At 41.5% G+C, this 18,191-nt stretch overlaps 2 protein-coding genes across 5 annotated transcripts in view; both read right to left on the bottom strand.

Annotated features, from left to right (window-relative positions):
• dpysl3 (dihydropyrimidinase like 3) overlaps positions 1–5,006 on the bottom strand; it is a 54,510-nt gene extending 49,504 nt beyond the window's left edge. For both annotated transcript variants that reach the window (XM_050040551.1, XM_050040553.1), the window contains exon 1: positions 4,631–5,006. In XM_050040551.1, coding sequence (XP_049896508.1) covers positions 4,631–4,996 — 366 coding nt within the window. In that variant the 5' untranslated portion in view covers positions 4,997–5,006. The remainder of the gene's footprint in view (positions 1–4,630) is intronic.
• Positions 5,007–13,685: 8,679 nt separating this feature from the next.
• Positions 13,686–18,191, bottom strand: part of jakmip2 (janus kinase and microtubule interacting protein 2) — a 37,640-nt gene continuing 33,134 nt past the window's right edge. For 2 of the 3 annotated variants that reach the window (XM_050040538.1, XM_050040539.1), the window contains exon 23: positions 13,686–16,096. In XM_050040538.1, the coding sequence (XP_049896495.1) occupies positions 15,650–16,096 (447 nt within the window). In that variant the 3' untranslated portion in view covers positions 13,686–15,649. The remainder of the gene's footprint in view (positions 16,097–18,191) is intronic. The other variant, XM_050040540.1, reaches the window with a different exon arrangement.

The raw sequence follows: 18,191 nt of genomic DNA, 5'->3' as shown, positions 1-18,191 counted from the left end.
TTAGGTTTAGGGGGCAAACACTTTTTCACACAGGGCCATGTAGCTTTGGATTTTTTTCTTCCTCATTAAAAAAAACCCTTCATTTAAAAACTGCATTTTGTGTTTACTTGTGTTATCTTTGACTAATGTTTAAATTTGTTTGATGATCTGAAACATTTAAGTGTGGAAAACATGCAAAAAAGTAAGAAATCAGGAAGGGGGCAAACACTTTTTCACACCACTGTATATGAGGGTTGTTTTCTTAGACCTGATAAAGCTTCTGTGAGCTACAGAAGACAAAATAATAACTGTTTTGTACAGGTTTTGTTGTAGTCTCCAAGACAACTGAACATTATGTACAAAAATTGTGGAGTACCTCTGTAACTACTGGACACTGATGCTCGCTTTCTCTACCAGTTTCTTTCTGTTTCTGCTTCCTGCTTCAAAAACTTTCCTTAAGGATGCCTTCATAAATCACTAATTATATGTGTGGCTCACGTGCATATGTAGATGTGTGCATTTGGACAAGATTAATGTGTTATGTTTGGGCCTGTGTATTAACTGTATGAGTGTGTCAGAGTGAATGTCAGACCATGAAGTGCTCCTCCCAGTCTGACCGCCACTCTGCAGGATAACAAAGAGGAGGGGTTCTCCCCAAACCAGCTTCCCTGGACATCTGGCCGACCACTCCCCATTCTTCGCTCCATTACAGCCGCTGATTGCTCTAATTAGCTCACCAGACAGGAGGAAACCAATAAAATCTATAATTATGATCATTATTGTTTAGTAGTACTACAGCATCAGATTATTGTATATCTAGATTACGTTTCCATAAAGTAATCTCGCATAAACCCTAAAAATTAGCAAACAACTACAGCATTATGATGTCAGTAACATTGTGAATGAATGAGACACATGATCGTCAGACATCTTACCACATCACCTCTTACTCTTGTCATTACTTGGTATGAAAAGTGTCATGTAAAGCCAGACTAGCATCCAGACTGTAATGTCTAAAGAGTAAGCATGTGCTGTCTCAGCTGTCAGTCTGATTTCCTCAAACAGTTTCCAAACAAAGCAAAAAAGGAGAGTCTCAGTCTGTTACTTCCTGCTGAATCATCTGGTCCCTCAGGCGCTGCAATATTGCAGTTCATTAACAGGCCACATGGGGGGGAAACTGGCCGCCTGCCATAATGAAGACATCTACTGTACACACTGTACATGCTTCAGAGGAACAGTATAATCGTACACCATGATGGACTGTGGCAGTAAAGTCTGTTTAAGTTACATTTAAAATGCAGAACAGAAAGTAAATACATGATGTGAGGATTCAGATCAGTTAGTTGGGGGGGGTGCACTGACCCAGTCCCAAACTGTCTGCTGTCAGGCTGTGAATCAATAACAGCACACGAATCACTGAAGTGTAAATGATGAGGACAAGTCCTTCAACCAAAACAGTGGAAAATTATTTACAAGACAACATTTCATTTCTACTTTAGATAATTTATCAGTGTTCTCAGATAAACAGAGCGTTGTGGCTTCAATCAGTCTCTGAGCATTAGTGTTGTTGTCACACAACAGGTCTGTCTCTCCTCTGCCCGCTGCTGAGTCTCCAATTAATCAACGTTGGGAGACAACAGAGGGCGTTAAGAGATCTGCCACCGCAGCAGAAACAGCCACAGATAGACTTGTTTCGCCAAAAGTCTGTGGTTAGATTTGCATCAGGCAGTATTTAAGTTGCAGAAACAATGCTGGGCCGTGCATCATAGGGTGCAAGTGATAATGATAGTGATCATTTAGGTCGTTTTTTCTGATTAATATGTCTTTTTTGGGACATCATAGCTCCATATCATCAGGACTGATCAGGTGTTTCTCTAGAGAAGTATGCATGCAGGAAGTGTTTCTTTCCAAATAATGTTACCCCAACAGAATTTCACTCAATACCTCTTTAAATATATGACAGTGTGTTGGTTGTTACTGATGTCTTCTAACCCGATAAACACCATGTACTGACTTTTTAAACATGATGACAGCAAACACTATCACTCCTGCGTCTGATTTCAGACCACAGTTGACGTCAGGCTGATGATGACTTTGTGCATTTAAGCAGATAATTACCTTTTATTAGATTCTACTTGACTCTAATCTATGACATATTGTATTACATCAGACCATCCCATAATGTTTAACTCTTTCCTGCTTCTTATTAAAATCAATTTACTCCATTTATGCATTATATGAGTACAGTGTGTGTGTGTGTGTGTGTGTGTGTGTGTGTGCCGAAATGTGGCCAGCCCTGCAATGACGAACTGCAAATCATCCTCACTTTGTCGAACAGCATCTTTTCTCTGTCAGACAAAAAATGCAAATGACTGTGTGTGAGAGTGTGAGAGAGTGTGAGAGACAGAGATGAATCATCACTTTTGGTGCCCAGAGAGTAATCTCAGTCTGACATTAGAGGAACCAACTTTCCTCCTCGAAAGTGTCATTTAACAGCGGGTGGAGTAAACATATAGTGTGTCTGCCTGGTAGCACATAGAAATATCTTCTGCATATTCATGTTCTTCTTCTTTCATACAGCTTTTTTGAGTCGGATAGAAATATAATTCATCAAAACTGATGGCATGATGAGAGGTCGCATCATATGGCTTTGTCATACTTTTAAGTAGGGGTGTCGCAATATCAGCTCTAAATCGAAAATTGATTGAAACAGGCTTTTGATTTTCAAAATCAAAAGCAGCATTGCCACCCAGGACATCGTTGACCACTGGCAGACAACAGCACTGGTATATTCTTATCTATAAAGCAATACTGGGAAAACTTCTGGCCTACCTCTGCTCCCTTCTGTGTGTCAGCTCTGGTAGGATGGTAGTTAGCAGCTGCTTTTTAATTTACTCCATTGTTTAACAGATCTGGGGAAAACTGCATTCTCCTCTACACCATGGACATGGAACAATCTTCAAAAGATCTAAAATTAGACACTCTTATTATAATTGAATAATTTAAGGGCATCATAAAGAATGTGGTGACAGAGACATGTGCTTGTTTTTCTTGAGAGGCCACTATGTTTGAATAGTATTTGTTGCATTTTGAATGTGTTTTGCTTGGCTGCTACCTTTGGCAAAGTCGCTCTTGTAAAAGAGATTATCAGTCTCAATGAGACTTCCTGGTTAAATAAAGGTTAAATAAAATAAAATAAACAAACAGATGTGCTCTTGATATCATTTAGAGGGAACTGGAAAACACAGTGTCTGCAGGAATAATGTTACGGACAGATGCAACGGTGCTCAAAACGTCAAAACCCTGCCTCTCTATGAACACATTTTGACATGTCACAGAAGGAAAAGCTGTGTAATGTTATTTTTAACACCTGTGCAAGTCAAAATGTCTGCTTTGAAAAAGGTCTATCCAACATAAAATTTTTCAGCAGTTTTCTATGTATTCACCATGTTACCAGACTGTAACCACACCGACCATTACTGGTTTAGATAATGGGCCTTTGTAACTACAACCAACTACTAACTGACTGCTGCTGCTTACCACTAATGAGAGAGAGTTGATAACACAATCTCACCAAAAAGACAACATAATAAAGTTGGAACACAAAATATCAACCATGATTTATCTCAGTACCTTTTCTTCTCAGGGCTGAGTCACGAGCTTATATTTGAGCTCAATGGACCTACAGTTGTCACACAAATAATGGCATGTAAGTATGCTGCTACATGTGTGGGCAACAGTTGTCTCTTTGTCGCTCCCCAGTAAATATCAAACATCATGGCTGTGACTTCTGTGGTTTCACTTTAACAGAAGTAATCTCTGCAGTGGCCCACACTTTGTAGCGATGACAGAAATTTTCATTTGTTCAGCCTTGAGGATCTCCAGTCATACTCTGTGGCCTTGGTTGCTTAAATCCTTTCCCCCCGTCTGTTCTAGTTCAGATTTTTCTTCTGCAATATTCTCAAGGGGTTTAAGAATTATACCAGCCAAACTAATGGTGATGAAAGTTGGCAGAGGATGGTGAGTCTGTCTCATCCCCCAGCCATATTGGCAGGCGCTGTGTATTTCCTATCATACACCTTAAAAAGTAATTTTATTAGCTGGGAAATCAAATGTGCTCCAGTCCAACAACTTCACTCATGTGTTTCATGCCTTTTGGTGTTCTATGGCTGCATACACTGATTGCTAAGGTGCTGTATCTATTCTGAAATGCTATTTGCAATTATAAAGGATATGTGGTGGTGTGACACATCCAATAGATAATTATTCAGCATTCAGCCTCTCTTGGGTGAGTAACTCTATAGGCTTTGAATGGGTGGATGATGGAGATATTTCAAATTTTATTCAGGTGTGGCCCATAGCTTGAGAGCATCAGGGACAATTTGTGACTCACTTAATTATTGTGCTAGTTATTGGTAATCTAGAAAAGGTTGTACCTCTCCTTCTGTCATTAACTTTTATAATATTGTCAATTAATACTAATGGGATATTAAGCTCAGCATTGAAACATCATTAAACATCATATTGGCATGGGACCAACCAGGACAGGAAAGGTAAATCAGCAGTGACACACACTGTAGAAACCACTCCTATCATGTACACATGCTGCATCATCTCTCTAACATTTACGCAAAAGTTACAGTCTTCTTACCTTGTTATCTCCCAGGTTCTGCAACACTTCCTTACCGCCGCTGGTTCTGATCTGAACCCCAGGTGAGTCCTTCCCTCCTCCCCTGTTTCCTGCGGGACTCTCCACACCGGGGGAGATCCTGCTGTCACTCGCCGGGCTCCTCGCCTCCTGTCCGGTGTCTCGTTTGGCAGTCCTCGGGGTGCGGGAGCCCCTCTGACCGACGCTCAGGGCATCAAAGTCTATGGTTTTACTCTCAAACGCGCCCTCGACGTTGCAAAACAAGCCGCCGTATTTCTGCCGGGGCACCTGGTCGGCCGTGCCGGGTCTGGCGAGATAAACCGGCAGGTCGTCCTCTGCCATGTCCCGGTTTCCCCTGCGCTCTGCCATGGCGGAGCCCCTGCAAGTGACCGAGAAAGCCAGTTAAACTAGTGCTGAAGTGGTGTGTGTGTGTGCCTGTCTGTGTATGTGTGGTGCTGTGAGGGAGCCTGAGCACACAGGCAGGCAGGAGAGGTGGCACTGTAGTGGTGCCTGATGCAGAGGTATCTGCCAGATTCTAAAGTGAGTTCATTTAAATACACGGAGGTTTGTGGACTTAAGGCTGTATTTATCCCGAGAGGAAAGTGCTGTGCAGAAGTTGCAAAAGCCAAAGTGGAAAGAGTGCAAATGTAAAGTATATAAAGTGTAAGACAACAATAACAAGAAGGTGCAAATCCAAAATAGCCATGTGCAAAACATCCAGTGCCAAATGCCAGACGACTTCCTACCTCTGCTTTCTGATTTTAGCTGGATATAAGAGTTAAAATAGCCAATGTTCAGCAGCTCCAACAGTCTGTGAGATAATATCAAAGTGACCTAATTGGACACAGGTGTGCTTTCAGCAGGTAACAGGTCTCCAAGGTGCGCACGGAGCTGTCCACACTGCCGCTGTCCTTTCAGCACCACCTCAGATATTTGATATGTAACTATAGCCACACCTGCGCTCTCCGTCCAAACCCTCTTGGCTATTGGGTGGAAACACTTCAGCTCAAAGAATGCTAAAGCTGATGTTTCTTCAGGGTGCTTGTCTTGGGCCTTCATCGGCGGCACCCTGGGGTGATTATTACCCACTCACGCAAGCACAAATGAGACAGGACGGTGTCAGCAGCAGCGGCGCACAGAGACGAGCATCTTTCAGGCAGCAGGTTTCAAAGAGAGAGTTTGCTGAGTCGGGAGGGCAGCAGGAGTTCAACACTGTCACTCAGTAAACAGGAGTGCACTTATGTAATGGCAATATATCAGCATATTTCACAAGTTTGAGACGGGTCAGAAGACTCTGAGCTTTTTATTTGTTTGTCTTTTCAACTAACTGTTTCCAGATATGACTGATGAAGGACAAGGGGAGAGACATGGCATGGCATTCCTCTGGCATTTATCATAAAGGTTATTTAAATGCTGAGCCACAGCAAAAGAGGAAGGGATTGGAATCATAAAAGAAACATATCGTAACCCTAATTTCTGGGGGAAGACAACTCATTTTGATACAGCTACCCCATTTTGTGTCTCTTCACAGTTCCTTTCCATCTCTTTTGGGCTCTTTTGTTTTTCTTCGCAGTCATTTTGAGTCTCTTTGGTACATTATGACCACATTTGGTACATTATGACCGTCTCTGGAATTCATTACCACCCCAACTCAGAAACATCGATTCATTCCCCCATTTCAAATCACAACTCAAAACACATCTGTTTAAAACTGCCTATTCCATCTGATGCCAATTGCTCTGTCACTTTCTATTGTTTTTTTTGTTTTTTTTTTTAATTTATTGTTTCTTTTTAATCTCTTTTTAATGTCATTTTGTGTATCTGTACGGTGTCCTTGAGTGCCAAGAAAGGCACCTTCAAATAAATTGTATTATTATTATTATTATTACATTACTCCAGCTGTAAAATCCTTACACTGGCTTCCTGTCACTGAGATAACTGATTTTAAAATCTTGCTGCTTGTGTATAAACCACTCTGTGGCTCAGCGCCCAAATATATATCTGACATGCTTGTGACATATCGTCTAGGACCCTGAGGACATCTAGGGCCGGCCTATTGACCGTCCCAAGAGTTAGAACAAAACATGGTGAAGCAGCATTTTGTTATCATGCAGCACAAACCTGGAATAACCTCTCAGATGATGTTAGACAGCCCCAACTCTGACCACTTTTAAGTCAAAGCTAAAAACATTCCCTTTTTTACACTGGCTACTCCACCCTGTAATGACTGCAACCTTGTTTAAACTCGATTTTAAATCATTTTAAATAATCTTTTCACCATTTGTCTGCACTTTTGCTCTTTGTAATGGTGATTTTTTTTAAAAATTCTAAATCATTTAGTAATGAATTTTACCTTTTATATATTTTTTTCTCTTAACTCTTTACGCACTTTGACTCACCCTTGTGTATGAAATGTGCTATACAGATAAAGCTGCCTTGCCTTGCCATGTTCATTTGAGTGACATTTGGCAGGTGAAGACCAGTGGGGTCCCTTGTGCGTGATAGGCCTGTGCAGTAATCCATCCATGATTGTAATTCATTAGCTACTACTAAAATCTCACACTTAGAATTTTTGATGTGGATTAAAAGTTGAGAGAATAATGGCAGTTCAGTCTGGTACAGTACGAGGGTGGCTCTGGTTTCACTGTGAGGCTTAGTGGAAATTTTCATCAGCTGGATTAGAAATGACAACTGCCTTCCAGATCACATTGGAGTGCCAAGTGTGTGTGTGTGCCCACAGAGATGTGAAAGAGTCTCAAGGTCAGTCACACTGTAGGCTACGATGAAATCAAACAGGCCACATCCTCAGCTCTCATCTAACAGGTTGTCAGCAACTGGGATAAAGCCTTTGTTGTTTTTCAGGCAGACGGAAACTTCCAGCATCCAGTTTTTCCTATTAGGCCCCTGCTGAGAATGCAAACAAGTATTTGTACATTTGCAAGCCAGAGAGAGAACCTTTAACAGGAGTCTGGCTGCAGTGAGGAAATTCATGCTAGAAATAATCCTTTTTAGTTCAAATATTGGTTGATCTGAAGACGTCATTTTTCTGATCTTAACTGTGCATCATGTGTGTTGTTGCTGTCTCATAGTGGCTGACACTGCCTGTTTTACAGCTTGTCTTACTGACATCTAGAGAAAATGCATCGGAGAGAGAGAGAGAGGGGGAAAAAGAATGATCAAGCGCTATATTCTGAAAAGATGGCTTAGTGGAATTTTTTTCAGGGTACTGAAGCGGAGTAAAATATGATAAGTAGCTCTATTTCCACACATTCCTTGCTGAATACCACTGTCGCAGTTCCTGTGGCTCTGTTGGCATCCAGCGCAGTGACTTGTCAGGCCAGCAGAAATTTTCCCTCACATGAATGTGATTAAAGCATCAAGGTTTGCGGAGATGCCAAGAGCCCACGAAAATTCCCTGCCTCTGCCTCTGTAACTCTATGGTGACTTACTGAGTCTGTGTCTTATGACTGTCCTGTTCTGCTTTTCCTCCAGTGTGTTACTCGTGTTTAGACAGTAATTAATCTTGAGAGAAGGGGGACAGAACAAAAGAAAGCTGACAATATTCTTTATATTTCATTTACCCATGCAGCCACTTTGTGTTTTGCTGGCCACATACTTGTACACTGACACCAACCAGTTCAGATGGCTTGAAAAGAATTAAATAATATGTGAGGGAACAAGGACAGCGCTCAAAGGCTAGTGCAGATGGTTTACTGTGGTCTGGACGCAGCAGACTGACTGGGAGGCAGCGGAGCCATCAGCTCGCACTGTCTGGCTTTCAATGTCGGTGATGTCATAATAGCTGCAAACCATAAAAACAACACAGTCAGTTGTTTATTTCATTTGGGTGAATTTCTCAGTGCTTCACTTTCTAACTAAACCTGACCATAAAGAAAGAAAACTCAGAGTACATGATGGGTTGTCTGGTATTTCCCAGGTGGTAATGACCAAAGATTTAGCACTGCACCTTTTGAATGACATCCTGTGACAAAGCAGTTTGGCACTTGGTCAATAAGCCATCTAACAGGATATCGCTCCGACTTAATGAGGCTTTTAAAGCAATGACAGCAGCAATGCTGGAACAAAGCAGGAGACTATCCACCCTCTTTCATATTAAAAATGGATGTAAGGTGGGTCGGCTGGTAAAATTAATGCCCCCATAAGACAGCAGCTCTCATGTTGCCACTGGCTTAAGTGCATGTTCACCCAGGCATGATGCAATGACGGCAGATAGGACAGAGTTTGGCGAAATAACATTCAGTTGTCTTCATGGATTTGGCACAAAAGGCCTTGCGGCGAGTGAGACCTTTGGAAAACTGGGTAAGTGGGCCACTGTTCCACTGGCAAGTCAATAAGAGTTAATTCAAAGGGTAAAGGAAAATGCATAGGGTCTGACAAGCTCCAAGTAGGCTCTGCATTGGCACACCTTTATTCAAGAGATTCAATAAAATGATGGATTAGAAAACTGTTAGAGACAAAATAATAACTGTTCTCAGATGGTCCTGATTATGCTCCAACCCTGCATCACTACCTGTATTATTTTCTACATATGTATTGAGTACTGTATCAATTTGTTTTTCTGCCAGACTTGGAAAACATAGCCAGTTAAGTTAGAGTAAAAACCTAAAATTCAATGCTTAAAAAATTAAGGGAACATTAAAATTACACATCAGATCTTGATGAATGAAATATTCAAGTTGAAAATCTTTACTGATGTACGCTGTATAATTTGTTGAGAACAAAATGACATAACAACGGTCAGTGGCAGCCAAAATCATCAACCCATAGAGGGCTGGATTAAAAATCACAACATAAATCAAAGTAAAAAACTGAAATCACAGGCTGATCCAATGTGCAGGATTTTTATCACAGCAACTCATAATGTGACTCAGTAGTGTGTTTTGCCCCTGCCTGTATGCACTCCCAACAACATCTGGGCGTGCATGATGAGTTGGCGGGTGGTGTCCTGGGGGATCTCCTCCCAGACCTGGATCAGGGCATCAATGAGCTCCTGGACAGTGGCATTGGCTGCACGTGTATATAAAGTCCCATGGGTGCCCAGCTGCATTTAGGTCAGGGGAACGAGAGGGACAATCATTGGCATCAATGCCTTCATCATCCAGGAACTTTCGACAAACTCTGGCCACATGAGGCCGGGCATTGTCCTGCACCAGGAGGAACCCAGGGCCCACTGCACCAGTGTAACGTCTGACAGTCGCTGTGAGGATTTCATCCCAGTACCTAACAGCTAACTATGCTGGCTATGGCATGGAGGTCTGTGTAACCTTCAAAGGATCTGCCTCCCCAGACCATCACTGACCCACCGCCAAACCAATCATGCTGGATGGTGTTACAGGCAGCATACGTTCACCACGGCGTCTCCAGACTCTTTCACGCCTGTCACATGTGCTCAGTGTGAACCTGCTCTCATCTGTGAGGAGAACGGGGCGTCAATAGTAGACCTGCCAATTCTGGTGTTCTCTGGTGAGTGCCAATCAAGCTGCACAGTGCGGGGCTGTGAGCACAGGTCCCACTAGAGGACGTCAGGCCCTCATGCCCTCCTCATGGAGTCTGTTTCTGACAGTTTGGTCAGAAACATGCACACTAGTAGCCTGCTGGAGGTCTTATTGTAGGGCTACCAGTAGCGAGGACACTAACAGAACACCACTAAAGAAGGATCAGTCAGGAAGGATAAAGAGAGAGCAGCTATCCATCTGCACCAAAGCAGGTGAAACTACTTCAAAATCACTTGTGCTTCTTAAATAGACAGATTAATATCCCTGAAGTTTAACCGACTTCATGTTGTACTGTGACCATTAAGTGCCCCTTCATTTTTTTTAGCAGGGTATACTTAGTCTCACAGCACACCTGTACTTTTACCAGCTTGGCTGTCCACCAGTTAAATTATAGGAAACAACTACATGTCCCCACACCTATATTTGTTGGCTCTGGTTGCACCATCTTCATTCTATTTTTTTTTCTCAAGCCACTGTATGACACTAATATATTATTGTATAATTTTAGAAACTGAGCAACAGCGACTACAAACTTCTCCCTTCATTATTTAGAGCAGCATGGTGCAGTAGTGCAGCAGAAGGAGGCCACAGTCACCAGCAGCAGTGAACCTTTGGCAGCACGCACAGGATGATCAGGAGAGAGCAAAGACAAAGGCTTACATTCAAGACTCTTTTTTTCTGCTCCGATGAGCCTGATTTAGTCACATGAATGTCAAACTGAAGTCAAAGCTGCAGGAGAAAACACACCTCAGCTACTTTGCTCTGCTTCATATATAGCTGGAAATGAATCTTTACTCTCATTGTAGTTAAAAAGTAAACAAATGAGTTCTCGTGTTAATCGGTGTATGAAGCATGAAGTCAGTGTTGCTAAGCAGCTGAACAGAGCAGACTGGGCAGCTGCATCCGCCTGGGATGGTTTGGCTGCAGACCAGCAGCTGCTGAAATAAGGTTAAAGAGCCTCCAAGGATGTACGGTCAGGCGTTTCAATCTTGTATCCCTTACAGCGAGGCGGGCTTTCTAACATACAATAACACCGGGGTTTTTATGTCACACAGAGCGACTCATCATTAAAATATGAGCTTTAAACTGTCCACCCTTTTTTGAGTCACGTCATGAGGGTTTTAGTTGAAGCTCTACAGCGGATGTTCTGCAGAGAAAGCGGTTCCTGTTTGCAAACAACAAATAGTCATCAAGGATTATGTTTTCAGTAACTGGGAAAAATGCAGAGTTCAGTTCAAATTGCAGGAAAAAAAATGGCAAACCAACTTTAAACTGGGCATTTTTTCATGAAAGGGTTTTGAAATGATTTTTAGAGACCACTTGTTCAGTCAGTGTACACTTTAACCTCTGGGAGTGACCTCTGTATGGGTGCTGAGAGGGGGACAGATAGAAGTGCTTTTATGACAGACATTTTTTGGCAGGCCTGGATCTACAACACAAAACCTGGCTCGACCCCTGGCCTGGCAAACACAGTCAAGGCTAAAGTGAAAAGACAGACTGTTTTCCTGGACTGACCCTGCTCTGTGTGCTGCGTTACCAAAATAAATAAATAAATAAATTAAAAAAAAAAGCCTGTGAGACAAGTGAAGCCTTCACTGTGTCAAAGTAGGAAAGTTTTGTGATTCTCGTAATAAACCACAAGTCTTAAAACCGTTTCATAAAAATGAGCACTTGTATGTTGGAGCTGTTCTTATGAATGAATTTATGAAAATAGAAAATAATGACATTTTCATTTTAGAATAGTATTGACCTGCATCAGCAAAGGATGTACTGTATTAGCAGTAACTATGCTATTGCTATTTCTGTCCATTGACTGAAAAGTGCAGCGCACATCAGATGGAAGAATAACCAATACCAGTCACAGCTAAAAGCCTATTTCCCTCTTCCTGACCTGAACAAAGCAGAAGCCCATTAACAAGGACGACTGATGATGGCTGCTAATAGGCACTGACAGGAGTCAGCAATAAGGTGCAACACAAATTAAATCCTTTAAACAAAGACACCACATAAGAAAAGACTGATGAATGCTGGAATTGAATGTTCATCCTTAATGTTGGACACAGTGGATGACAAAACAAATCCTTGTCTCAGAGCATTTTAAATAGAAATAGAAATAGAAAGCTACAGAATAACCATTAAATGTTAATCTTTAACTTAATGTTTCCAAGGGCAGGAATAAAATCTTGATTTTTAGGCAGCTTAAATGCTCAAAGAAAATGAAAATTTGACCATCTGCAATTCCATAACACCAGGACAACTCCATCTGCTGAGGGAAAGATCGTGTGATATGATTGAAAGCTCCACAAAAACTACTCAACAGACTTTGCAGAGAAACAGTTTGGTCGACAAAATTATGATAAATCCACTTTCTAAATAATTAATGCCAAAAAATGTAATAAACTGCTGCAACACAATCGCCAGAATAATGTTACCATTGTACGTGTCTGCAAACCATGAACACCTTACATGTGCGCTCTATTATCTAGCTGATACACTGAAACTTTCAACACATTCTCACTCTGACCTCGTCACATATCGATGTTTGGTCATGGAGCCTTCCATGTCCAGATACACCGTGAAAGGTCGGTTGTTGGCGTTCTGGGATGCCGTGTCAAGTTATGTCTTGTTACATGCATTGTCCTCTTTCAAAATACACTCGTTTTCACAGGAAATTTAACGTTTACATACAGTCTCTTTCAAAATAATCACACTTCATCGGTACAACAATGCGAATTGACGTTTTTTTCCCACACTAACAACTAGCCCACGTGGTTGGATTTGGGCAACAAAACAAGTGGTTAGGTTTAGGAAAAAAAGAACAGGGTTAAGTCGGTGTTTGTTGGACTCATCCTACACCCCTCTTGCCCGACCTACTCAAACTGTTGCCACCTTAACTTTCGTTCTTGTCCCATTGTGTTTCCTCCTAATGCCGCGAGCACTGTTTCTTTTTTAAGATGTTTTTTGGGGCATTTTTAACTTTATTTGATAGGACAGACAAGTGTGAAAGGGGGAGAGAGAGAGAGAGAGTGACATGCAGCAAAAGGCCACAGGCTGGAGTCGAACCCGGGCTGCTGCGGCAACAGCCTTGTACATGGGGCACCTGCTAAACTATAACGGTGACCAGCAATGTATCAAGTCACTGCCCAAGCGTCAGATTTTGACAACTTCAGAGTGAGACTGGGTTGAAACCTTATGTTTCTTTATATTTCAACAGTGCTGTGGTGAATGTGTAGTTACTGTATGTTTAGGCCCAAACCCACTTGGTGCTTAGGAAAAGATCATGTTTTGGTTTAAAATATCTGGTTTTGGTGTCAAAATGCAGCCATGTCTTGGAAAAAAACAACTGCTTTTGGTGGCAGAAAAGCGGTTTCCAGCAACGGGTGGCTAAAAAATAAACTAACTACCTTTGAATGCAAAGTTTGGAAGAAAAGAAACAATATTGGACGAACAGAAGAACAGTTAATAATGCTCACCTTTAACTCAAAACCCCTTGCCAAGCACACCTGTAATAATGATGTGAACAGAAGACAATTTATCCGTCAAGGTCAAAGGCCATGTTTTTTTTTTGTTTATTTTTTACAGCATTACTCCTTTTTTTCCGTTTCTGTAATAATCTAGACGAAAGAAGGAGGAGGGGTTAAATTCTGGCTGGAAGACAGACGGGGTAAAGATAAAAAAAATTCCTCTGTGAAAGAAAGACAAAAAAATATACATTACATTACATGATTATATCAACCGCCTGAAAAAATAATTGTTACAAAGGAAGATACAAGCGGGAAAAAAAGGGGGGGGAAGTGCATTTAAGGCAACTGCTAGTTAGCTGAGTTTGCACAAAAATAGTCTCAGTCATTCCCCTTGGTAAAGTGAATGGAGTGGTCACTGTCCGCTTTGTAATGAGATGCCTTGATACCCCGGACCTGTGAATGGAGCCAGCGGGGTGGTATGATGGCAGATACACTAGCTCAGGTACACAGGGGAACAAGCTCGGTCAGCTAGTTAATATTGCAGGGACTGGGCAGAGTTAGCTTGACAGGAGAGAAGTGGAGCAGGTGTAGTGTTGCATTCACTTTCTCCTGTTTCATTTTGGGGAAGTGGCCAGTAGTGTTTCGTAAAAGAGTGTTGTTAGTATCAAAGACGATTTTTGTTAGTAAAAAAGAGGGGAAGAGAGAAACTGCAGTGATGTTCTGGTAGAGAAATTTGTGACTTTACTTGTTTGTCATGTCATTTGAATCATATGAAGTTCATCTGATGAATTTAGCTTTGGTCCATGTAGGACGTACTGATGATGTCACCGTAAGATCTGAATTTAAACCGACCAATCATCCGACCAGAGCTGATAAATATTTTGCAATGTAGTCTGAAAATATTTACAAGTTTGTCAAAAGATGATGTAACTTTAAAGGGCAGATTGAAAGCCGCTCAGGTGAAACCAGCACCCCCTGCTGGTCAACGGGAGCGACACACTTTTAGACAGAGTAATAAATACAGTATGTGATAGAGGGAGGATTGAAGGAAAAGGGAGGCAAATATTTCATTATTCCACATTCATATTCCAAGAGATTTTTCAGTTATAATTTCCAAGGAGATAAAGTTCATCTGTGCAGCCGTCACCACAATAAAACAGAGCAATTTATACCCTTTTTGAGTCATTTATAAACTACACCAACTGTTCAAGCTGCTTCAGAGAGTCAAATAAAAGTGTACCTATTCACAGAAATAAAAAGGGGAGACTACATGAAATAATTCAGACGCATGTACATATCAACAAATGTATATATTACAGTACAGAATAGGGATGTTTTCTCAGTGGAAATCTTGGGACACAGTATCTAAGTGGTAGGAGCTGTAAAAAAGAAAGGAGGAACAAAAAGGTAACCAGAGAGTAAAGCTCTTACAGTCTGCTGGTTTTTGAGAAATAATTAAGAAGCGGTTTGACAATCTGTGGAGATCCAGGGTGCTGGATCGGAGAGTGTCGTTTCCCCCCTGTGATCTTTTCTTTCTCTTTTTTACCCCCTCTTCACTTAAGTCTGTTTCATGTGTCCGGTGAAGACGTGTCAACCTGAGCGTCCTGTATCCCCCTTTCAGTGTCTGTACACACACCAGTCTCTGCAGTGGAGTTCTGTCTTTTTCCAGGTATAATCTCTGGAGAGTCCAAGCAGTTTGTGTAAGCACCATTCTGGGAACAGCGAGGGCAGGCCGGCCGGTGACACACCATGTCCCACAGTGTTCCTCAGTATAATCTGACCTGAGACCAGTACTGGCCTCCGCACTCATGGGCCCTGAGTTGGCTCGCTTCTATATCACCAAGAGGTTGCATTCATGAAGAACGTCCTTTCGGGTTTGGAAAGGAAAGAAGAGAAAAAGAAGAGAAGTTGTGGTCCGTTTGCCTCGTTGTTTATGAGTTTTTCTGTCTGCTTATATCCCCACTGTGGCTGGATGGTGGTGAATGACATATTATTACCCTGCATGGCAGAGAGAACATTTCCCAGGCTTTGGTTTGGATTTGTCAAAGCATGTGTGTGTATATGCACGTGTTTGCATCTGCATGCGTCTGTATATGCATGCGTGTCCGTAATCTGCGTGTATGTAGGTATATGTGTGTGTCTGCATCTACTGTAAGTGTCTCTATAATTGTGTGTCGTTCTTGCAGCCTGTTACAGTACTCCCAGCTGTTTGGAGAGACGTTTAATGTCCAACACCGCTCGAAGAAATTAAAAAATAAAAATAACATCATCCTGGGCAGTATCCTGAGAACCCCACCCCCATTAAAAGACCAAAAGAATAAAATCTGAAGTGTGGACGTCCAGGGCCGACACACGATACATCCACCTACACTGACAGCAGTCACTGATGTTATGACACTAGCAGCCACTGCTACGCACACTGTTCCACACTTGTCCAGAAAATAAATAACACTGCAGTCACAAACAAGATCTCCAAGCTGACACACCACCTGCGAGACACAGAGAGACAGAGGAGTCACAGAGAATTAGAGGAGTCAAAAGCACTATGTGTCAGGCACATTTGGCTGACACAGCACATTTTGTTATGTTTACAAAACCAGTATTTGTTGTATTATTTTAGTATTTAGCAGTGTAGCAGCAAATCTGTCAGCAATCCAAAGTCTTTAAAACAACTGTAAGCACGCAATAGAAGCAAATGGCACGGTATAATGGTAAAGATGTACTATGCAAAACTTTCCTAAAAACGATGTATATACTCAAACAGAGGTAATTCCTCTCAGTCATCAATTATGACCCACTAGAAGTGTATTTTCCTGCAGAGACTCCACCCTCCCTACCCCCACAGTGCTCATATAAGGTTGGGGGTATATAAAAAGGTAGTGACCAGGTGCCTAGCAGGCATCCAAGAGAAACAGTGTGTAAAAACACAAATATAGCGAGGCAAAAAGCCTGATTAGAGTGAATCTGGGGTTAGCTTTCACTTTCACCTTAGCTGGTAAGGATGTTTCAAATAGTAACCAGCAATCATGCATAGTAAACGTCTAGGGGTCGGCAACCTTTACTATTAAAAGAAAAAAACAAAAAAACAACTTGTATGGAGCCGCAAAACATATTTGAGCCTTATAATGATGGTATCTAAATTAGCCTTTCAACATTAGTAATGTAAATAATTTATTAGCCTAGCTAGGAAACTCAAGACGAGCCACCGCCAGTGAGGTTTGGCAAAATTTAGAGGAAAAGGCACCAGGTCATAGATGAATGACACATATTGATGACACTTATGATGCATATTCTTAGGTGAAGAAATGTTAAAACATTTTAGGCTACACATTTAAAATTGGAGAATGTAAAATCACTTTACGCCGAGAGCAATGATGCATGAAAATAAATAATGTTAAAAAAAAAAAAAAAAATCTATTTTTTAACAATCCCATAGGGAGCCACTGTAGAGGGGATAAAGAGCCACATGTGGCTACAGCACTGCACGTTGCCTACCCCTGCTTTTATACTTTCCAGTCTTACATTGCTCCCAAGTGTTGACAAGATATAATGCTCTTTAACAGACTTATAGCAGTTAATTCATGTTTGTTTTTTGCTTGGCAGTAAACCTGAGCAGCAATTATGTCCCACAAAGTTGGCAACTAGCTGGTGAATATATACCCTTTTTCCACAAAATTCTTTTTAGGTGCCATCTAGCGAACCAGCCCACATTTCCACCACTTTTTGTGGAACCATTATAATCAAGGATTCTTCCTTAACGGAAAGTGCTAATAGTAGCAAGGTGGTGGATTGCGTTGATTACCTGCAAGATTTTTGTCTAAAAGATTTTTGTTTTTACCTAAAAAAAACAAGCATGGACCAAATTATAATGAGACCACTGCACACTCTTATTTTTCTCAGATGATTTCTCACTTGACTTCTTCTCTGCTACCTTCTCCATCTTCTCTTTTCAATCTCAAACTGTTCAGGTTCAGAACCAATTCATTTTTGGTGAAATGCTCCAAACAGTTCAAAATTAGGTGTGGGAACCAGAACTGAAGCAGGTCCATGTAGGTGGAAAAGAGGTAATAGTGGAGCGTTGAGTAGCTGAAGCACAAGATAGTTTTCTCAGGAGACCAAACCAGAGTTAACAGGCTGAAGCTAGCGCTGCTCTTTATCTGCTGGAGGTGTAAATTGGCACACTTCAGCTGTATCAACTTTCTTAGGTGACAGTGTGTCAGTGTTGTTTTCACGGCTTGTTGTGCTGCCCCCAAGTGGCTGGAGGAAAATAAGCAACAACGAATACTCCTGCAAGACCATTTACAAACTCCAAAAACTGTCTGCATGATTTTAAAATGTGTAGAAACGTGCTAAAAGCCAAGTGACAGCAAACAAATACATAAGGGAGGATGAGATGTTGAGATGCTGATGATGTTTAAGTTATTCACTACTTCGAAATCTTTAAAAAAGTAAAAATGATATGCTGATGTAATATAGGGAAAAACATGAACATTAACAGAAATGCCTGAGTGGAAAGATGTTAAGAGTGTTAAGACCAAGGAGGAATGACAGCTGAAGGAAAGATGAAGCCAGTAAATGTGTAGG

The sequence above is a fragment of the Epinephelus moara genome, chromosome 3 (genome assembly GCF_006386435.1).
Source record: "Epinephelus moara isolate mb chromosome 3, YSFRI_EMoa_1.0, whole genome shotgun sequence".
Lineage (NCBI taxonomy): Eukaryota > Metazoa > Chordata > Actinopteri > Perciformes > Serranidae > Epinephelus > Epinephelus moara.
The sequence above is the reverse complement of the archived record's forward strand: the minus strand, read 5'-3'. Positions and strand labels throughout refer to the sequence as shown.